General features: G+C 39.7%; 1 protein-coding gene across 1 annotated transcript in view; it reads left to right on the forward strand.

Moving 5' to 3' along the window:
* The window catches only part of HYDIN (HYDIN axonemal central pair apparatus protein), a 390,515-nt gene that overhangs the window by 43,731 nt on the left and 323,164 nt on the right, over nt 1–23,620 (forward strand). Inside the window, exons 7-8 of the mRNA XM_023210374.1 lie at nt 8,730–8,931; nt 15,916–16,099. Coding sequence (XP_023066142.1) covers nt 8,730–8,931; nt 15,916–16,099 — 386 coding nt within the window. The remainder of the gene's footprint in view (nt 1–8,729; nt 8,932–15,915; nt 16,100–23,620) is intronic.

Here is a 23,620-nt window from a genome sequence, read left to right on the forward strand (position 1 = left end):
CTACTTGGGAGGCTGAGGCAGGAGAATGGCGTAAACCCGGGAGGCGGAGCTTGCAGTGAGCTGAGATCCGGCCCCTGCACTCCAGCCTGGGCAACAGAGCGAGACTCTGTCTCAAAAAAAAAAAAAAAATTTAATCATTCAGCTGGGCATGGTGGCTCATGCCTGTAATCGGGAGGCCGAGGCAGGCAGATCACAACGTCAGAAGATTAAGACCCTCTTGGCCAACATGGTGTGAACCCCTTGTATTTTTAGTCTCTACTAAAAATACAAAAATTAGCTGGGTGTGATGGCACGTGCCTGTAATCCCAGCTACTTGGGAGGCTGAGGCAGAATAGCTTGAACCAGGGAGTCAGAGGTTGCAGTCAGGCAAGATCGTGCCACTACACTCCAGCCTGGCGACAGAGCTAGACTCCGTCTCAAAAAAAAAAAAAATTAACCATTCATAGAATAGTTGGTTTCTACCCTCTGAGGTTCTGATGTCGCCTTTGGTGAATGAATAAAGTCATATTCTGAAGATTGCAGAGGTAAGCTGTCTTACAGAATTTTTCCTTACATGAAATGGACTGCTGCTAAGAATATGCTTTCAATCTTTATTGTGGGTTATTAATGACCAGAATCCATAACCTTCCATTACTGAAAAATGCTAATAACTGCCTAAACACAATTAATCATGAAGCTTTTCCAAGCAGCCATGATCATTGGCTTTTCATTTCATCAAATAAGCATCTGATTGAACTTTCTGCAGCTGTTTGAAATATGAATTTATTTGGGGAAGGAAATTTAACATGGGCTGTTGATGAGTCTTTTCTTTATAATTCCTAAAACAATGTTCTAGAAGAAGCAGCATTGACACTCCTCAGCAGGAAGTACTCAATCACGTTCCTGACAGTGGCATTTGTTCCTTCCATTTCTGGCCCTCCACTGGATATATTCTTGATTAAATGAAGCTAGGAGATTTCTTTGCTTTTTCTGACAACCAGAGTTTGAACCAGTGCTTGAGAAATTAAGGAGGTTGAGTATAAAGTTTTAGCAGTATCTAATATTTTACCCATTAATGTTTTCCTGAACCAGAATTCTCCCCTCCTTTCTCTTTTCCTCTTTCTCCCTGTGTGTGCCTGCGTATAGTAAAATCAAGTTTGTTTAGGCAGTTGATTTTACCTGAGAAATGATTTAGTTATCTTTTTTATTGTAGAATTGAGAAAGAACTGATGTAAGGTGATACCTTTTATAAACTCATCCCTCCAGAAGAGATTAAAAATACAATTACACAAGGTTACATTGATAACAAAACCAAGCCAAAACTAATCTGAAACCGAACAAATAAGTGGAAGTATCATTTGACTGTGAAGAGACAAACAAATGGTTAATTGTTTAAGTTTTGCACTTTTCAACTGAGTCTTGAGAAACTAAATATAATCACAGGGTTCAAGGAGATACTACTATTCAGAACAGCATTTCAAAAAAGACATTTGAACAAAATTAAAAAAAAGAAAAAGAAAAAAGACATTTGTATTGACACTTTGGTTACTAGAATGAGTACCACAAATAGTAGTGTAGGGGGTTTCTTCTTCAGTGCCTGGTGAGGTTGCTCTTCTCACTTTAGAAGTGACATTAACCATTGGCATACTCAGGAAATAGAGATGATGCACGTATTCAGCATTTTTAAAAGTATTACGTCTCTTACTAAAGAGGAGATACTTTAGGAGTCAGAAGTTGGCAAGTAACCTTTTTCCCCAAAGGTGTGATGATGTGTTGTTATTAAATATACACATAGTCATAATATTAGTGCTTCACAGGGCAGCTTTATAGTAATTTACATAGTTTACTCTAGTAAGCTTTCTAAAACTATAAAGAATTTTTCTTTTTTTCCTCATAAAGGCCAATAGAGGCATACCAAAATATAATATTGTCAGTAATTGAGTGTGATGTTGCTACTTTGCAGTTAAAATGGCTAAATAATGTCTATCTGAATCTATTAATATCTATGTAAACTTACCCACATCAACTTTGTTTCAGTGGTGGGATTATTGTTAATTATAAATGTGTGCTGTTATAACTAGAAAATCTAGCCAAACAGGTATTGTAAAAGAAGCAAATGTTTTAACATGGCTTTAGAAGCAAAGGAAACATTACTTGACTTTGTTTTCTTTGTTTCTTATTCCATAGCTTAGGATAGGGAGTAGCAGAAGTTAAGACACTCAGATTGTCAGGGATTTAAATGTTTAGGGAAGTGAGATAAGGTTTCCATAAGTTCATAGCAAGTGAAGATTTGCAAATTACCAGGTGTTAGTATTTAAAGGGACATTTCTTTAATTCCCTTCATTTTAGTGATAAGTAAACTGAAGCCCAGAGACGTTAAATGACTTTACAGCTCACTAAAGCTGGAATTTGAACCCAGGTCTTCGGGACCCCCTGAGACCAGTACACTTTCTGCATCTCACACTGCCTTCTGTGCAGATTCAGAATACCAGTTTTGGCATTACCACTGACAATCGGCAATGTGTATCTACATGTTTAAATCTTCAAAACAACACTGAATGAAAAAAGCAAGTTGGAGAATTGTATGTACAGTATGATACCATTTATTGTTACATAAGTGTTGCTTAAGTTTCCCGAACAAAGAGCACTTCCAAAGAAGTTTGGTTCAGCAATGCCCTACCATAGTGAATTTGACCCTGTTGTGACCAAGTGATGAAAAACTTTCCATCAACTTGTTAGTTCCCTAGAAAATCTGTGGTTCCACTCATATATTTAATTTAGTGTCCTCAGTTGTCTGAGAGTACTGAAACCACAGTATGAAGTGTATTGTGTATATAGTTAGCTTCACATTCATTTTTGTAAAATTAGTTTTGTTCATATTTGTTTTTACTTGATTGATGGTAGCAAAACTGGCAAGCGATAAATGAGACCTTCCACAAAATATATCTGTACTGTGATGTAATAAAAGATTGTTCCTAAGCCCATCTACAATGACTGCAGCATGCAACAGAAACCAAAAAGGTACCAGGGAGGGAACAGGTCCTCCAAGGACACAAAAAATGCTAATGTTGAGGAACAGCTTCCCCATCCATTCCTGGAGACATGACACCACTTCCATCCTGTCAGTCTTCAAAGTAGCTAAGGGTTGGGGAGCCTTTTTAAGGTTGTCTCTATAAAAGTAAGTATTATAAAAACCAAGTACTTCAACAGCTTTGGAGATAAGAGAAGAGTTATTGCTTCCTTCGCTTTGTGGAGCTGATTAGTTTTGGAAGATAGTGGTGAAAAAAATCAATATTAGATGGTTCTTGAAAAATAATAACTTTACTATATTTCTAGGAAGGAAGATTTTTGCAGTGAGCAGCTCAAATTAATGACATTAGTCTCTCTGACCCCGAGGTTGTGTGAAATAAGCCCTTGGATCTTTTATTCCCTTTGATTAATTTTTTAAACAATTACATATTTCAGATAACCACAAAAGCACAGAGAGTAATATAATCAACACCTGTTATATTTAACACATCTCAACCGTTTGACATATACATTTCTTTCTAGAGGTTTTATTTATTTATTTATTTATTTATTTATTTATTTATTTTTGGATAATCAAACTGATTACAGACCTGAAGCCACTTTGTTACCTTTTTCTGATCTAATTCCCCTGTCTTGCTCCTCAGAGGAGCTTTATTGGATGCGTTTTAATGCTATTCCTACATATTTACTTATCCATAAACAGTATATAGTATTGTCTCGAGCAGTTTTAAAGTTCACATAAATGGTATCATACTGTACATATGATTCTCCAACTTGCTTTTTTCATTCAATGTTGTTTTAAATATTTAAACATGTAGCTACACATTGCTCTGATTCATTTTAATGAATGTACCACATTCCAGTATGTGAACATTGAAGATGTAACTTGTTTGCTATTACATACAGTGCTGCATTGAGCAGCTTTGTACAATGTCTTCTTAGGCAGCTGTGTGAGATTTTCCTTTAGGATAAATACCTACAAGTGCAATTGCTGGGGTATAGGGCAAAATTATCCCGAGCTTTACAGGATGCTAGATTGGCTTGTCAAGTTGTTGTGGCAATTTATACTTTCATCAGAAGTATACAAAAATTCTTTTTCCACATTCTTGTCAATATATTGCTAAAAGGATATCATAAAACTGTTTGAATTTTGTTAATTTGATGGTCATGAGATGATATTTTATTTTATATTTCTTTTATTACTAGTGCTATCTTGCAGCTGTACATGTTTCTTGGAGGTCCTATATCCTTTTTATATTCAAGTTTTTGGATGGGTCATGTATTTCTTTTGAATGAATTTGTTTTTTATTTTTAGATAATCAAATTTCTTAGTTTTTTAGAGGGATCTGGATTTTGAGTCATAGTTAGAAAACTTTCCCCTCTCTGAAGTTATGAAGAAATTCTCATTTACATCATTTTATATATATGGCTTTATATTGAACATTTAAATATTTGACTCACTTGACATTTATTCTGATATAAGATATGAGGTATGTTTTTTCATATAGCTATGAAGTTGTCCTAACAAAATTTTTTTTTACGAAGTCTGTCTTTATACCAATGATTTGAGATACTGTCTTTATAATATACTAAATTTCAGTGTACATTTGGGTCTGTTTTGGCTTCATTCTATTCCATTGATCTCTCTTCATGCACTGCTACCATGCTATTAATATTTTAATTACAGAGACTTTACTATATTTTAATTCTATCCCTGTTTTATAGATGTTTTTAAAATGCATTTTGAATTTTGTCAAATTCATTTTCAGCATCAGTGAAGATCATATCATTTTGTTCCTTCGATCTACTGCTACATAAACAGATTTCTAGTAGTGGGACATTATTGTATTTCTGGAATAAATTCCACTTGGTTATGAAGTATCATTCCTTTAATGTGCTGACGTATTATGATTAGCCATTTTTATTCAGAAATTTTACATTGTTATTCAGAAGTGCAGTTGGCCTATAGATTGGCCTATATCATTGTTATATCTTTATCAGATTTTAATAACAGTGTTATACGGAAAAATACAGTGTTGGAAATTAAGAACTAATTGTATGACTTTAGCAGCAAAATAGATACTGCAAAAGACAGGATTAGTGAACCGGAAGACAGATCAATAGAAAATACCCAAACAGAAGTACGGAGAGAAATAGAAAAGAATGGGGAAAAAATAGAACAGAAAGAAAAAGCCAAGTGAGACACAGTCAGAAGGTCAAAATACATGTAACTGGAGTCTCAAAAGTAGACGAGGAAGAATGGGGTCAAAAATATTTTAAGCAATAATGGCTGAGAATTTTCCAGAAGTGATGCATGGCTTTAATCCAGAGGTTTACAAACATTTAGCAAGCCTGTGGTGGTACAAGTACAAAGAAAACCAAACTTAGGCATATTATGGTTAAATGGCTGAAATTTAAAGCAAAGAGAACATTATAAAAGTACCCAGAGAAAAAAGACACGTTACCTTAACAGGAACACTAAGAATACTGATGGCAGAATTTTCTGCTGAAATTATGGAAGCTGGAAGACAGTCAGATGGCATTGTTGAAGTGCTGAACGAAAACAATGCTAGTTTATACCACTGAAAGTATCCTTAAAAAGTGAAGACGAAAGATATTTGCAGACAAAAAAAAAAAAAAAAGCTGGAAAATTTGTGTAGAACTCTTGAATGGCATTGTTTTCACTTTTGTGTCATTCCATTATTTTTTGGTTTCCATTGTTTCAGTTCAAAAGTTAGGTGTAATTCCAAGTGTGGATCCTTTAATAATAATGTTTTTTTTTTCCTCTGGCTGCTTTCAGGTTTTTTTCTTTGTCTTTGGTTTTCTTCAGTTTCAGTGCAATATATTTAGGTCTGATTTTTAAAAAAATTATCCCATTTGACTTTCACTGGCCTTTTGAACTGTGAACTGATGTCTTTAATTCCAAACAAAATTCTTAGCCATCATCTTTTGAAATACAGTCTTTGCTTCATTATCTCTTTCCTCTCCTTCTGAGTGTTTCCAATTCAATACTTTTAGACCTTCTCACTTTATCTTCCTTGTATCTTATCCACTGTATTTTTTCTTTTTTTATTTCTTTATATTGCCTTTTGTATTTTCTGAACTACCTCCCATTTCACTAATTTGTCATATAGATAATAAAATTATTTTATTAAATATATATTTTGAGTTTTTTATAGTTTAGACTATTTTATTTCTATAAGTCCTCTAGAGTGTGACTTTTTTCAAATTTTTAAAAGATCTTATTGATTTTCTGTTTTCTACATATGGCTTCAAACTAATTCATTTGTTTCTTTAAACATACTATGTATAGGTTCATAGTTTCTACCTGATGATTCCTACTATCTGATATTTTTGGGGGCCTATTTCCATTTTTCTTTTATCTGCTGGTTCCAACACATGGAGTTTTATTTCCTTGCATTGCATCATTATGTTTTGGTTATGTGCTTTTTAAACAATGTTGAAAATTTTGAAACTTTGGATGCAAGTACCTTTCCCCACCCCCAAAAAATGAGTTTCTTTCACCAAGTGTCTCAGGGCATAACCAGTCAATAATTGTCAAATTCAAGGTTTGAAGTTATTTGCAAGACATAGGCAATTCCAGCATGATATTCAACTCTGAACTAAGGCTAATCTACTTCCAGTTCATCCTCATCTTGAAGGCATAGTTCTTTTTTTTTTCTTTTTTTTTTGAGATGGAGTTTTGCTCTTGTTGCCCAGGCTGGAGCGCAATGGCACGATCTTGGCTCACCACAACCTCTGCCTCCCGGGTTCAAGTGATTCTCCTGCCTCAGCCTCCTGAGTAGCTGGGACTACAGGCATGTGTCACCACACCAAGCTAATTTTGTATTTTTTAGTAGAGATAGGGTTTCTCCATGTGGATCAGTCTGGTCTTGAACTCCTGACCTCAGGTGATCTGCCTGCCTCGGCCTCCCAAAGTGCTGGGATTACATGCATGAGCCACCACAGCCAGCAGAAGGCATAGTTCTTTGAGTATTAGCTTATTTGGAGGAGGGGTTTTCCCTTTGATTTAAGCCAATTAATTTATGAAAGGGTGTTCACCACCATCCATAATTAAGAATATTCCAATTAAAGTAACAATGAGTTTGCACTTGTCAGATTGTTACATTTCACTCAAAGAAAGTTTAAAAGTTGACAAGCGTGCATGCCTTTTTTTGGAAAGGATGTACACAAAAATATTGACAGTTCTTACCTCTAAAAATCAGACCTGGAGTTAGGTGAAGGCGAGAAATATATTTTTTAGTTTTGTTGTATTTGCTTTTATAGTACTTGAAATTTCAACTCTCTCTCTCTATTTTTTTTTTTTTTTTTTGAGACGGAGTCTTGCTCTGTCACCCAGGTTGGAGTGCAGTGGCTGGATCTCAGCTCACTGCAAGCTCCGCCTCCTGAGCTTACGCCATTCTCCTGCCTCAGCCTCCCGAGTAGCTGGGACTACAGGCGCCCGCCACCTCACCTGGCTAGTTTTTTGTATTTTTTAGTGGAGATGGGGTTTCACTGTGTTAGCCAGGATGGTCTCGATCTCCTGACCTCGTGATCCACCCGTCTCGGCCTCCCAAAGTGCTGGGATTACAGGCTTGAGCCACCGCGCCCGGCCTCTATATGTTTTTTAAATAAGAATTTTAAAGTCAAATGCCTAGATGCTTACTTTTTCTTTCTTTGGGGAAAGTTTTTTCTGCATCCAAATTTATTGAGCCTAAAGAACATTTAAAATGTATCAAGGGTTGTTGATTTCCTGAATGACTGGTTCATACAATAGTGAATGCAGCAGAAATGTTTGCTAAAAAATGAGATGCAAGTAATGATGCTTTAAAACTTTAGCAACATAAGTCAACAAAACATTTATGGTATTACAATATTTATTTTTTCTATATGATGTCAGAGTAATATACCGGCTGTGACATTGCAGAGATCAAATCAAATATAGTTTACAGGTTTGTGTCTTCTTGAAAGCTCACTTATGTACTTAGAATCAAGGTAATTGGTGCATCCTGAATAAAGTCAGGGGCTTACATTGCTATACTGAATAAAGATATACCTAATATTTAAAAATATTTAATTTTAAATACAATTTTTGTCTGTTTTTGTTTTCTTTTTATGTAGTCACTATCCAGACATGTCAGGGGTGTGTGTGTGTGTGTGTGTGTATCTTTTGTTTTGTTTTGTTTTAATTGCTGTTTAGGGATGTGGTTTCTTTTAAATAGTCAGTTTTCTGTTTTTGAAGTTACTGAATTTTCCCTTCTGATCTGTGTTCTCAAATGGACTTAAACTCTCTCATGTTGAGCAGCTCTTCTTGAGTATACTTGGTACAAGCATTTTAAGAATGACAAATCCAGCTCATGCATGAGCTAAAGATGAGGCACAGAGTAAAATTCTATAACTCGATTGCCCTCCTGGTCAGGCTGTAGGGTTGAAAGCTATTTACAAAGAAGAAAAAGTTTTGGAGTGCCCACAACAACAATGCGTATTTTATATATTTATTGCAATGACCAGGCAAGATAGCTTGATTTTTCTGTAACTGCACCAGGCATAGTATTTGTGTTCTGATCGTATCTCATCTCTGGACTGATGGGGGTACAGTGGAAAGAATGAAATCCTGATGCTTATACTATTTTGCCTAACTTCATCTTGAAAAAAAGATAGCCTAGGCGTGTCATTTTAGAATAAATCTTGAAGTGTGTTTGTACTTTGTTAATTCCTAGGTGAAAAAGTGTTTGTGTCTCTCTATGGAGCTGCCATAGACATGAATATAAGGCTGGATAAGAATTCCTTGACCATCGAGAAAACCTACATATCTCTGGCCAATAAGCGAACTGTAACCATTCACAACCGCAGTAATATCATTGCCCATTTCCTGTGGAAGGTATTTGCTACCCAGCAAGAAGAGGACAGAGAAAAGTATAGGTCTGTAACAAAAATCACCTATATGCAGTATTTTGAAGTGGGGCGGGGGGTGGGGAATGTAAAACTATTATGTAAAATCAGTGAATTTTGTGCTAATTTTTAGCCAACTCAAGCAATGTCACATTTTTCTAACTTGGTTCTGGTGTAAGATCCTCTTTTGAAGCTGCTCATCTGAACAATCTAAGCTGAGCTATGTGGAACAGAATGTCCACTCTGAGTTAATGTAACCTGGTTATAGTTTAGAAGTAATGGAATGCCTAGATTTTGAAGACCAAACCTATCATTCTTAACTATTCTTTCAAAACAAGTCTCCCTGTCTCTATTACTTTTCATAACCCTAACCAGGTTGATCAGCTTTTTCTTTTTCTTTTTTTTTGAGACGGAGTCTCGCACTGTCGCCCAGGCTGGTGTGCAGTGGTGTGATCTCAGCTCACTACAACCTCCGCCTCCTAGGTTCAAGCAATTCTCCTGCCTTAGCCTCCTGAGTAGCTAGGATTACAGGCTCCCACCACCACGCCCGGCTAATTTTTTGTATTTTTAGTAGGGACACAGGGTTTCAATGTGTTGGCCAGGCTGATCTCAAGGTCCTTGACCTCATGATCGCCTGCCTTGGCCTCCCAAAGTGTTGGGATTACAAGCGTGAGCCACCACGCCCGGCCACGTTGATCAGCTTTCATAAAGAGTTCCTAAAAATACTCTATTTTGGATTGGCATCAATGTGGAATTTTTTTCAGTGAAAAGATACTTCTAGAAAATATGAAGATTGAGGAAAAAGAAGGGCTTAGATATAATGGCTTTTATATTCTTGGTTTTAGTAGCATTGCTCAGTCCCTGCAAACTATATAATTTAATAATGATTTCTTATTGGTATCTTTAATATTATTATGCTTTTTAAAATGGCACTTCAGGCAGTGGAGAAAATTAATACAATGTAAAACCAAACTGTTGTAGCTAATCTCATCACTGTTAAATTTTGAAGATTTCTTTTTACTGAATCCATGCTTGCCTCTTCTAAGCTCCATTTTCATTTTTATCTCCTTCCAGCCTCCCTGAATTAACACTTTTGCTGCTTTCATTGGAATTTATTTCAGCCTTTTTTATTTGCCTTTCCATTTTCATTAAAGATTAGCCCTGGAAGCTTCAAAGCTTTGTTTAAAACCAAGTTCATATGTGATAAAAATAAGTCTTAGGTCCATGGAAACCAGGAAGAAGCCTCCCCAGTGTGCAGTGCCTAATTGAATCAGAAGCCGCGACAATGACAGGACACAGTGGACCAGAAGCTTTGTCATTCAGACAATGAGCTTTAATCACTGAATCACCACTGTGCCATTTTTTAAAAAATGAGGAAAGAAAAACCACTTATGCCTAAAATCTTCCTCTGGCCTTATGGCATAGAAATATCTGTGGTTTTAAAAGGCACAAGGAAAAGGATCTGCTACTGCTTCCTTTGCCCTGCCTGGTTCCCTGGCTCACATATGCTCACCAGCGATCAAAATGGCCCAACATGCTTGAAGGGAAAGTGGGAAAGGAGATCCAAGTAAAGAAAGTCAAACAGCAAAGTAGTGTTTCAGTATCATTCTTGTCCTATGGGCATAAACCTTTGTGGAGAGTGAGTACACATTGTAAGAAGGAAAGCCAGCTTTAATTTCAGCCATGTCTGTGTGTTTGGCTATATGGATAGTATGTGATTGATGCCATGCCAATACTAAAAAGTATGTGAGGAGGTTAATTTCAGCCCTTAAACTCTAGAAAAATTAAAACCAATGGTTATCAGAGATGCTTAACTATAGGGAATATAATTCAGTCCCGGTGCATGGACATTGATTTTCGTTTTTTTCCCACTTCACCTGACACATCCCTCTCTCTTTAATATTGTCTTTTATTCTTCCCTTTCTCTTGCATCATTTTCTTTTACTGTCTCCCTTGCTCTATTATTTCTCCTGGCAACTTCTTTGTAACAAGGGGAAAAATATAGGATACCATTTCTATAACCATGATTGGAAGCCTTTATCATCTAGAATCATGACCCTCTTTTAACCAATAGACTTAAAAAGCAGCTTCACATAAATAAGAATATCACCACTTTCACTCTGGGTGACATACAGGCCCAGAACACCTGTTTCTCCAAACTGTATTGCTTTATCTCTGTAAAGAGTCTACAATGTGCTGCCCCTTTGCTTCCTCCCACCTCTCTCCTGAGTGCTAGGAGCTCGGCCAAGAGGGAAAAAGGATACCAGTCATGCTGATCTCTTGTCACACCAGGGTGGCACTTCTTGCTCTTCTCTCCGTTGTTCCTCGATACAGCCCCAAGCAGAATAATAAGAAAGCAAACAACTTTCCTATTATAAACCATGAATTCTTGTCCTTGAAGTAACTGTCATAAAATGCCCAACCTCTTGGAAAGGAAGGCAAGTACAGACAAGTTTGCCCTTTACTAAACATTTAACTCCTGCCTTCTGGACAGGGCAGTGGTGCTCTTGCTGTGAGTGTAGGCCCCTCCTCCTCCATGTCACAAATTCTCAGATTGTGTCCCAGGCCACACATCAGGGGTCAATAAAGCAGAATGTTCTTTGGTAACTTGCTTATGGGCAGAGGTCCGCCCATCCCTGAAAAGCAGCAGCGAGATCTTTAGCGAATGGGGTGAATCCTCTCTTGAGCACCCCAGCAACCTACAGAGCTGAATCAGACGTTATCCTCCTGATGTCTGACTCTCTTGCTCATGATGGGGTGCACCTTCTTCCTTTGTTCCCCCTCCTTCAGCAACCTCTATGGTTAAAAGGTTTAACTTCTGTGTAAACTTTCAGGTCACATTCAAGAGCCTGCCCTCTGTTTTTCTGGCATTTTAACATGGCTTAAAGCGTGTCCTGTGACATTCATCTCCAAGGGCTGAATGTTGCTCAAAGGTGGCTTCAACAATGCTGATAGCTCTAACAGGTACACTCAAGTCCCATTCTAGCCATCAAGGTTTCTTGTCCTCTTGTGGCAAAGACTTGGATATCTCTTCCTCCAGTGGAGGAATTTCAGCCCCAGGAATCCCTATTTGTTTCCAGCAGTTTACTGTTTGGCCTTCCTCCACACCTACCTCAAAGTATCACTAAAAACTTTAGGACACGTGTCCAGGTTTGGGGATAGAAGGTTGTTTCCATGCTACACTCTTGGGCAATGATGTTCCTCCCCCTAGGAAGAAGTTCTGTGCTTTAAAAATGTTTTCTTTTTTTTTTTTTTTTTTTAACTTGAGAATCAGATGTATAGGGACCTCTAAAAGATCACCTTTTAGTTCTTCCTCTTGATGTTTTCCTGGGACTTGCAGAGAAATTAATCTCTTCAGAAATGGAGGCTGCATTCATCCCTCCTTGCTTCCTCCACTTGTCCTGAGGGATTTTAAAACATTCTGCAAGATTCTTTCATACTCATTCTTATCACGTTCGCTGTATTCGGAGACCTGGCATGGGCTTTAAGGATTTTTGCTTCCCGTTTCCCCAGCAAGGTCACAGCCATTTTCTCAATAGCAGCTGGCTCTAATTCTAGATTTGCTCTGTACAAGAGCTCCTACAATTCTGAATGTAGCCCCCCAGGGTGGTCAGTATGGGTTTATTCTATAATATGCAGATGTAGGAAATGACACATTTCTTTAGATAAATCAGTTTTAATTGGGCTTTGAGCCTACCACCTGAATCATAATAAACTGAATCTCAGTTATGGTTAGAGGCCTCTTTCCTTCCCTATGGTTTATACAAAAATCTGAAGATTTACATGGTACTGCCAAACAGGGAGAGGATCTCTAGTTCTTCATTTGTAACATCCATCACAGAGTTGCTAACTGTTCAGAGTCACATGGTTCATTTTCCATTTGAAGGTGGATGGCTCCATTTGTTCCAGGTCAAGTGTGGACATGGGAGTATTTCTTCCAGCTCTCAAGACCATGGCTCTTGGTTTTTAATCCCCTCAGCCTTCAGTTGGTATCTCTTGTGGGTGGTGAAGGGAGCAGGTTACAGGCCTTGAATACCTGAAGATGAGGGACTGTTACTCGTTCAACCCTGCTTCACCGGAGACACACGTCTTCCCCACTGACTATTAAAGGTGCTGGTAGCTACTAGACCATTTGTAAAATGGGTTAAGTCCATGGTTTTACTGAAGAGAGGGCTGGCCTGCTGTGATGCTGTCTGATGAAAGGTCTCCTCATCTATAAAAGAGAACAAGCTCTGAGTGCAAGAAACCATGACGATCAGCGGGACAAAATGGCAGAACACTAGGACTGAGATCTATGGAAGCCCTTGTTGGAGCCAGGCTACCTGAAGGTGTGGCTATACACCTCCTCCTCGACTCTCAGTCCTGGCTCCAATTCTCCATCAGAGGGCAAAGAGGAAGAACCCAGTACCCGCTTTCCTCCCTTTGCCTTCTACTGGCTCTTACCAATTTGGAGTTTCAACAGCATGGGAGAAGAGCAGCATTTTGGAATTTGTTTTGTTCTCTTTGCTTTCTGGTGCAGGGATTGCATTTCTCATACTCCTCAGTTCATGGAGTATTATCATCCTTATCCTTGGTCCACACAAAGAATTTTATTTATTCTCTTACATCCCCACACCCCACTCCTGTTAATTCCCCCAAAGATACCATTCTAATATGTTAATGTATCTATCTTTTTGTGTGAATCTGTTCTTTCAAAATGTATATTGTCTTGGGGGAGAGACAGAGAGAAGTCATATTTTGTATTCCATTTTCTCCTTTTTCTCACGAGGCTGTGTGCTTAAGATCCATTCATGTTCCTATGTGTACATCTAATCCATTGCCTCCACCTTCTGCAGACGAGACCACATTGTGCCACCCTCACATTTCACCTGTGCATTCTTCCAGAGGTGGCATCCACAGGCTCATGCCAATGCAGGCGTATTAGGCAAACAGGTCAAAATCTTAGTGCCTCAGCCTGAGAATTAATTAACATTTAATTTCTTAAGTGACTTGTTTTCTGGTTTAAAAAGAAATACATTGTGCACTAATACAATTTAGAAAATATTAAGACAAGCACAAAGATGAGGGCAAAAGTCCGTTCTAATCCTTCCAACTAGGGAAACCACAGTCAATATTTTGGTATGTCTAAATCTGTTTTTTTCCCCTAATAAGTATGTATTTTTCTTTTGCTTTTTTATTACAAAAGTGGGATTATTATATATGTTACATTTTGCCACTTTGTTTTTCACCTTAAAATATTTCAGACATTTGAAAATGATGTTAAATATTCTATTTAATACCACTTTACTAGCTGCTATTATTGCCTAATGTTCCCTGGATTCCTGGGAGGCAGTGTGCATATTGGTTAGCACCAGGGGATTCAAGCCTCCAAAGACCCTGAAGTTCAGGCTGTCTTTCAGCTACATGATCCGGGACGAGTTATGTAACCTTTCTAAGCCTCAGTTTCATCATCTATATAGTGGGAATGATGATCATAATGCTAATGGCCCTTCTGGTAGTTATGAGTATTAAATCATATGATGCATGTGAAAAGTTTGACAAGTGCCCAATAAATGTAATGTTTATGATTCCCATTTTTGTTCAACCAGTGCTTCATTATCGTACATCAAATTTACCCACTTGATCTGGTAGCATTCCAGCACTTTAATGGACATCTTTGTAGATGTGTCTTTGTTTATATCCATGATTGTTTTTAAGGATCTGTTCCTGCAAGTGGAATTTTTTGGTTTCTAATATAATCTGTAAGTTTTCCAGATCAGTATCAGATAACAAAATATCAAATAAAAAAGAAATGGACTCCTTTCTTTCTGCAAGCTGAACTGTCTTTAATTTGCACTGCTGTGCCCAGCAGTGTGGAAGGAATACTGCCAGTCACCTTGGACACTGCCTCCTACCTGGCAATAAAAAATCAAGCACAAGATGCTTTCTTCCTTGGAACCAGAACACACTCATTTCTTTGACTTCTTTTTGCAGTGTGACCAAAGCACCCTGAACACATATGTTATTTAAAAAGAGTTATTTGTCAATACTGACAAGAGTTGGAACTGGGACAGGAATTCAGTGATCCTGGACTCCCACTCAGCACTTACGTTGCTAAATAATTTGTCTCTCACCCCTGGTAATACCAGTACCTTGATGGGAATGTGGTCGTATGTCCTGGGAGGAGATAAAATTCAGCTGCAAAGTTCAGGAGAAATGTGAACACAGCTCTGGTGGGGGCAATGAGTGGAGGATTGGGGAAAGCTGCTGTTCTCACTTATCACGATGGATAGTAAGAGCAGGAAAGAGAGAGAAAAGGAGGTGCCTTAAGGCATAGCTTGAGCATTTTGTAAGCTTGACAGCTTGGTGATTGCCTATGGTTGACAGAGGGAGAAAACCGGTATGTATGGAGTTGCCAGCTTTGTCCCAGGAACTGCGCTAGAGCCTTGATTACATTTAACGCTCAACACATCTTTCTGATGGAGCAGCTTCTATGGTCTCTAGAAGGAGAAGGCACTGAGGCTTAGAGGAATCAGGGAACTCCCAAAGTCACAGAGCTAGTAAACAGATCATAGAATCAGTATGCAAACCTAGTCCCTGCTGGCTCCAGGTTCTATTCTCCAGGTAACTAACAGCTAAGAAAGAATTAAAGCTAAGCAAATTTAAAAGGAAGAAAATTGTCCTTGCCATGTGAGGGGCAGAATAGATGTTAAATATTTAAAAAGCAGCCTGGAAAACACAATTACCTGAAAGAAAATATTTGTCCAGTACACACAGGGGCTCAGGAGTAAAGCAATGAGTATTGAATAGGAGAGGAATCCAGGGAGGATCTCTTAAAGAAGGTGGCTGAAGATGAGCAAACGGAGGCTCTGAGAGGTCTGAGGACCGAGTGCAAGGGCAGCAGGTTACAGACTCGGCAAGGAGGGACCACCCCAGGGTGAGGGGTGAGGACAGTTCCAGGAGGAAGGACTGGAGGGAAGCCAGAGTTCTTCATGGGAGTACCCACATGAATCTCACATTGCCTGTTTTCTTTAGGGCCCGTGATGACCTGATCAAAGAGGAGAAGGATGAGACTGATGAGTTTTTTGAAGAGTGCATTACTGATCCTTTACTCCGAGAACGTCTTTCTGTTCTCTCCCAAACCTTTGCGAATCAGAGGAGGCTGGTACAGGGAGAAAGCGTGCTCTTCTTCAATAACATTTTCACTGTGGAGCCCCTGGTGAGCATATAAATAAAAGCTGACCATACAGGAAACATAAGTGGGAGCACAGGGCTTGCTTTGAAAAGAGCGCTCACTTGGGGATTGAGACAGTGAGTTGCAAGAGAGTGAAGAGTCCACCTGAAGAACTTCACCATCACTGTGAGACGTTATATAGACGGTACTGGTAAGAATGTCATGGGACACGTATATAGGTCACGATTTCCACGCACCAGTCGCTGTGTTAACCACTTCCTAGGGATTATGCAGTTCATCTCATTTGAATATGTATTAGCTTACAAGTGTACGATACAAGATCCCATTAGAATCCCATTCAACAGATGAGGAAATTAAGACAGAAATGTTGTGACTTGCTCAAGGCCTAACAGCTGGGGTCAGTGGTTAGAAATTCATCCCTGATTGGCCTGACTATACAGCAGGAATTCTCAACCCTGGCACTGTTGACATTTGGGGCTGGATCATTCTTTGTCCTACACATTGTAGGATGTTTCATGTAAAGCATCCTTACTTTTACCCACTAGATGCTAGTGTGACAGCCAAAACCGTTTCTGTACACTGCCAAATATGCTCTGTCGGGCAAAATCACCTGGGTTGAGACCTGCTTTGTCCTTCATTCATTCATTGAATACTCATTGACTGCATGGTCCATATCAGGTACTGTTGTGTATACCAGACATTGATGGACAAAACAGACATGATCCTTGACCTCATAGTCTATCTAGTGAGAGCTGTGCCAGAATTAAAATGGGATCTGTCTGATTCCACAGACTAAACTCTTAAGCACTCTTTCTCCCTACTGCCCCCCAATCAAAGAAGCTAGCAGCTTTGCTATTTACTGTATGCTGGTGCTGTGCTACAGGCTTCCTGTGCATTAGCCCACTCCCGCCAGGCAGAGAGTGATGTGAGGATCAAAACAGTGATAGGTGGGGAAGCCCGCAGCTGGTTAGAGCTGCCGAGTTGTTGCCGTTTAAATCATATGGAGAAGAGACATGGACATGAGAACACTTTAGAATACAAGTACACTTGTGAGAAATGCTACTGACTTATGCAGGCTCATTTTCCTTCTGTCTGTACTTCCAAATTGTTTTTAAAGCATATAACATGGAAAAGGAGTTCCACGGCTAAGTAAGTTTGAGAAACACGAGGCTCAATATTGTTTGAAAGGTTTCTTGGTTATAAAACTTTGGAAAGCCTTTAGTATGCTAATGTGTGTTGTTAATCTCCAAGAGGGAGCTTTTCCCTTGGAGATACCCTCTGGAACACTGTTTTTTGGGGCCAGCTATGTGAGTCACTGGAGAAGACAGTAAGGTATTCTAGTTCAGAGGCTGAGGTGATTTTCATAGGCAAAGAAGTTGGAGAATGCTTCTTGAGAGAAGAACCTGGGCCTGAGTCTCCCAGGACAGGCCTTTTGGAGAATGAAATTGTGAACCATGGCATGGTTCACCCAAGGCTCCACGAATAGACTAGTTTCTTGAAGTCAAGGGTTCACATAGGGAAAGAAGGTTGGAGATGTGTGTCAAGGCTGAGACTTCTGTCATGTCAGAGGACTATCCAGGGCTCAGGTGAGCAAAGGGATCTCCAAATATAATGGGTTAGATCAAGATGAGGACCAAAAGTGAAAATAGGTCAAGCCCTGAGATATGGAAAAGGTCAAGAAGGAATTATTGATTGGTGCATGCAAGCAGGTGGCTGAGCGGGGCTGAGGCAGGGAAGAGCCATCAGTTGTGGTAATCTTAAACATACTGGTAAGGTCCATGTTGTCCAAGACTGTTCCCAGCTGCACTGGACATCCAGGCTGATGACTGCTTCTCCTGGGCAGCCCTGGGACCACAACATGGTGGTCAGGAGGAGGCTAGGGATAAGCCATAGGTAAGTCCTGCCCATTTCTGTTTCAGAAGTAGGAACACTGGAATTACCTCCGATGAGCTTCTCCTCATGCTTCCTTCCATAACCCATGGTTCAATGAAGGAGATGTATGTGTGTGAAAATATGGCATCTAATATGATAGTTTTTGAATTCCAAGTGGGAACTGAATTGAGCATTCTTATCATAAGACATCTTTTCATCCTTAGGAAGAAAAACGTTGTAGTAATACACAGAAATGGTACCAAAATAATGAGACTAATTTTACTTGTATTGTGGGGGATGGGGGATACCAGAAATAAGCAAAAATATTTGCTTCCAATATAAATGGTCTTTATGGAATCTATCATGATTTTGTTTTCTTCCTGTACTATTTAGTCTTTCTTCTCATAATAATATTCATTAGCTGGTTGACAATTTTTGCAAAGTGAAAATGAAGGCATGAAACTTTCCTAGTTTTTCCAAAGTTATTCTGGTCAAAACAGCAGAACTCAATATCAGTTATAATGAATTCTTTATTGATGTCAAATCTCCTTACTTAAAAACTATAGTTCCTGAAAGTTTTATGTAAATACATTTCTTGTTTGTGAATGTACTATAATCTTACCTTGTACATTACTTCTAAAGGTATTTAATGGGAACATTCTACCATTTCACAGACTTCTTGGCACAAATTGAGCCAAGAGAGCTTTTTACTGTTGAAATTTTGGTTTTCTGATTCAGGTAAATAAATGCTACAGTAGTCTCAGATGAGGGAGTTGGGAAAGGATTTTTAGAAGAGATGAGATCTGAACTGAATATTGGAGGAAGGGTAAGATTTAATTAAGTGGAAAAGGAGACAGAGAACATTTCCAATTGGGAAAATTACAAAAACAAAGAAACGTATCTGAGGTAATTCTATTCTTCCTGCTTCTGAAATAGAAATGGGCAGAACCCACCAGTGGCCTACCCCCAGCCTCCTCCTGACTGCCATGTTGTGGTCCCAGGGCAGCCCATCCTCAGGAGGAGCAGTCATCAGCCTCGATCCCCAGTGCAGCTAGAAGAGTCTTGGCCCAGTACGTCTAAGATTACCACGACTGACTCCTCTTCCCTGCCTCAGCCCAGCTCAGCCACCTGGCGGCATGCAGCAGTGATTCCTTCCTGACCTTTCCATGTCTCTGGGCTTGACCTTTACATTTTTGGTCCTCATTTTCATCTAACCCATTGTATGTGGAGATCCCTTTGCTCACTTGAGCCCTGGATAGCCCTCTGACATGACGGAAGTTTCAGCCTTGACACACATCTCCAGCCTTCTTTCCCTGCGTGAACCCTTGACTTCAAGCAATGTTGGAGAATGTTTCCAATTGGGAAAATTACCAAAACAAACCATTAGGGAAGGAGCTACCTGACCAACCCACTGTGCTTTAGACTGCAGGCTGCCATCTCCCACCATGCTCTAGGGGGTGGTCATATGCGTTCCTTGCAAAGAGGGAGTTCTGTGGTCAAATAAGCTTAAAGAAATACTTGTTCAAGAGAAGGTGACTCTCCAAGCAATGGAGTGCAAGCAGCATTTCCCTATGACCACAGACCCCCCTCCACAGAGCATCCACTGGGGTCCATGTTCTGTGGAACATGGACACGACAGAGGGTGAGATGGGTGGTGCAGGTCAGATAGTGGAAATGCCCAGTGCGGGAAGGGTCAGGGAGACTGACCATCTCTGCAGGCAAAGTCGGGTGATGCATGAGGATGCTGCTGACCTGGAAGAGCCCAGGGTGGTCAGAAAGGAAGGAAATGGCAGAAATCCGAGATGTTCAAAAGAAAGACACAAAAGTGGTTTTTGATCAACTGGCTGTTGATGGTGAGGTGAGACATTGTGAGGAATTTCATTTGTGTTTCTCCAAAGCTGTACTGAAGATATTGGGAGAGTTATGATGTCTGATAGAAATGAGCAAGTCAGGAGTCCTGAGTTTACCTGCTAGCTTTGCCAATAGCAATATAAGCTTAACAAGCCATTTGATCTCCCTTGGCTTCAGTTGCCTTGTACACAAACAGGGTATTGCAGTTAAGTCAAATTGATCCTTTTTGATCTACAAGTTCTGACTTTCCAATTTAGAATCAGACTCTGAGCTTCTTGAGATCAGGGAGGTCCTTATCCTCATTTGTGGCCAGTGCTAATAAACGAATGAATGAATGAACAAATGTAAATCAACAAATGATGATGAGTTTGGCTCTGAACATGTTGAATTTGAGATGACTATAGATATCCAAAAAGTTTGGCAAATGCAGGACTAAAATTTGTGGAAGGGGATTCAGGACTGGAAGCAAGATTTGTGAGTGTGCTGTGGAGATCTTCATTGAAGCCATGAAAAGCAGATGAAAACTCTAAGTGCAGAGCAAAAAGGAAATTGCAGATGGCTGAAGAGGGCCTCCAGGCACTCACATTTAGAGTCTCTGCAGAGAGGAGAGGCTGAGACTTCACAGAGAAGGCATCAGTAGGCGCGCTGGCCAGCTGAGAGCCTGTCATGGCTTGTATCTTTGTCTACACCTTCTGTGCATGGTTCAGCACCACTTGCTTCTGAAGGTCTCTTCTGAATCTTGCTCACTATCAGGTCAGTTGTGCCAAGTGACTACTACTAAATTTCTGACAGTGGAGCTATGCGTCAGTGATTGGTTGTTTCTTAGGGTGTGATTTCTTTTAATTAGCTTGTTGATATGAGTTGAGTTGACAGTAGAAGCAGAGGAGACTGGAACCAAGCAGTGTTTCCTGCTAATCTAATAATCAATCTCTAATTGATACTCTGCTCAAAAAATAAAAAGAAAAGAAAAGGGTGATGAAGAGGCTTAGAGACCGCCTTGCTTCCTCATGGACTCTTCAGCTTCTGACCACTGAGGAAAGAAAGACATTGTGTTCAAATGAGATAAACTTAAAAAGAAAAACTAAAACTATTACCTCAAGGTCTGGAAAGAAATAAGAAACGTAGGCTTACTTTCTCAGACCTGTATCTGTCTATCTCACTTCTTCAAATGCATCAGGGAAAGCAAAAGATTAGTTTAGTCCTGCTTGTGTTCCCTGCATATCAACTATTTTATGGAAGCATTGTTCCTGTTTCAGAGGCTCTTTCAATTTAAAGCAAGGAGATTCAAGATCAAGAGATTAGACCCTGTTCCTAAATTGCCAAGAGGTGATGATTGAATTGAAATAAAATATTGTGAATAGTATCATGTGAGAAGCAGTTTGACTCAGTGTTATAAGAATGACAGACTCAAACCTCTGGAACTACAAGTCCTTCCTCTGTCTTACCACCTGCCAACCATGTGGCCATAGGTTGTATCCCTTCCCTCACCTTCTCATCGTGCTCATCATTTAACAAGGCTGTAGGGTCCATTGCTCAAGCCTTGAGGAGTTAGTCTTGGGCATCCTGGGCACTGATGTCACTGCACAGTACCAGGCCTCCTTGCTTCCCTCTCTTCCTTGTGATCTGAACAGATAGAGGCTGGTAGCTGCTCCAGGGCTCAGAGGTGGGAGTTTGTCTTTTGAGAGACCACAGAGGTGTTCATTGGTGGAGCAAGGGAGAGTAATTACCCAGAGTATATTATTAATCTGTTCTCACGCTGGCAATAAAGACACATCTGAGACTGCGTAATTTCTAAAGGAAAGAGGTTTAATGGACTCACAGTTCCACGTGGCTGGGGAGGCCTCATAATCATGGCAGAAGGCGAAAGGCATGTCTTACGTGGTGGCAGACAAGAAAAAATGAGAACCAAGTGAAAGGGGTTTCCTCTTATGAAACCATCAGATCTCATGACACTTACTCACTACCATGAGAACAGTATGGGGGAAACCGCCCCTATGATTCAATTATCTCCCCCCAGGTCCTCCCACAACATGTGGGAATTATGGGAGCACAATTCAAGTTGAGATTTGGGTGGGGACACAGCCAACCCATATCACAGAGTGACCACAGACAGAAGAAAGTCCAGTACAGAGGGCTGGGAGGAATTTTTTAAAATCTTTACTTGATGGTTTATTTATATTGTTGAAGCATCCGAAGAATTGTTTTTCTAGTCATTAAAGCATGGGGTGTGTTATCATTGTTTATGTCAAGTTTTTCATTAGCCTGAAGTTTTCCATTTATTCCTTGCCTAGGGAAGGTAATGGGTTCTGTAGAATACTGATCATTCTCAAGCCACCTGCTTCCATATGGGTTTTTTCCCCCTTTGGAAAAGAACTGCAAAGCTGAAGTACTGTTATGCATGTTTTGTGCCTTCCAGAAAATCAAGTGGAATTGGCTACTTTCAGAAATATAATATCCTATTTGTATTGGATGGACTCTGGCTTTACAGAATTTTGACAGTCTCATTCTGTTATTTTTTCTGCTTGGGTCTCTTGGGTACCCTGAGAGAGAGAGATTCAAAGACAAAAAACAGTCCTGAGAATTGAGAGGCCAAGAGTATCATAGGGCAGAAAGAGAGAATTAAGCTTTTGCTTTCCATGGGCATCGAGGAGTCCTCTGAGGAATGGCAGCACAAATGTGCCGGCCTTGTGTCTGAACCCTGATGCTGCTGGCTCAGGTCATGCTTTGAAGATGCAGCAATTTTCTGAATACTGAACCCTTGATATTTTCTCAAAAAGAAAGGTCTGAGAATTTAAAGGTATTTACCTAAACTGCTCCTAGCTGATTGGCGGACATTAGCGAGCAGGGGAACATTTCTGCTTCTGTTAGCAGGTGTCTCCTGGATCAAAGAAAACTTCATCCAGTATCCCTAGGGAAGCTTAAGCTTAATTTAACTAAGCCTTAAAAAGAGAAAGAAACTTGATAATTTCTTTATTACCATATAAGTAATAATAAACCATGCTTTGTCGTCATCTAAGCCTGCAGAAAACCTGCTGTTCCAGCAGTTCATACTTTGAGAGCACAGCTCAAATTTAGTTTACTTTATTTTTCCCAAGCGAGCATAGCATGTGAGCTCAGCAGAACCAGGTTGGGTGGAAGCCCAGATGGCTAGCAAAGAAGAAAGACCCAGCTTTTCACTACACACTCCTTCCACTTCTCCTACCATTATAGCCTTGAGTCACATTGCAAACATGTGGAAGCTGACTCTTTGGAAATGGAAACCAGAAAGGAGAAAGAAGGACAGGAATCTGCTGAGAGCAAACTGTCCTTGACAAGTCACAGCTTCTCCATCAGTGTGGTTTTCCCACTCGTCAGCCTTTGTTTATCAGGATCATCCTTTCAGATCCTTATGCTCAGCAACACTTTTTCCATTTGTTTGGTACATTCGCTGTTGTCTTGGAGTACCAGTATAGGTGGCAGGAGGCCTGGGAAGCCTTAGAAACAGCATGGTTCCTCAGGGCTCATTAATTAAGTTAACAACCTTCCCTGCTAGACAAGACACAGTTCTGTTCTCTCCAGAGAAAGGCATGAACATCACACACAACTATCTCTGCTCTATAGAACCTCAGTGCACTTTTCACTGTATTTGGTTTGGAGGTGAGATCAAGATAGAATACTCCTTTTGTGAAGCTTCCTCTGACAGAAGGTGAAATCTTAGAACCCTCTCTGAGAAACTTTTATGGTCATTATTTTGAGAATCATAACTTAACTTGATTCATAGTTTCTTGTCCCAGGAAAATAATGAAGCAGAAAAATCTCTTTGCGTATCATGTGTCAATTCGA

Source organism: Piliocolobus tephrosceles, chromosome 17 (assembly GCF_002776525.5).
Source record: "Piliocolobus tephrosceles isolate RC106 chromosome 17, ASM277652v3, whole genome shotgun sequence".
NCBI classification, from domain to species: Eukaryota; Metazoa; Chordata; class Mammalia; order Primates; family Cercopithecidae; genus Piliocolobus; species Piliocolobus tephrosceles.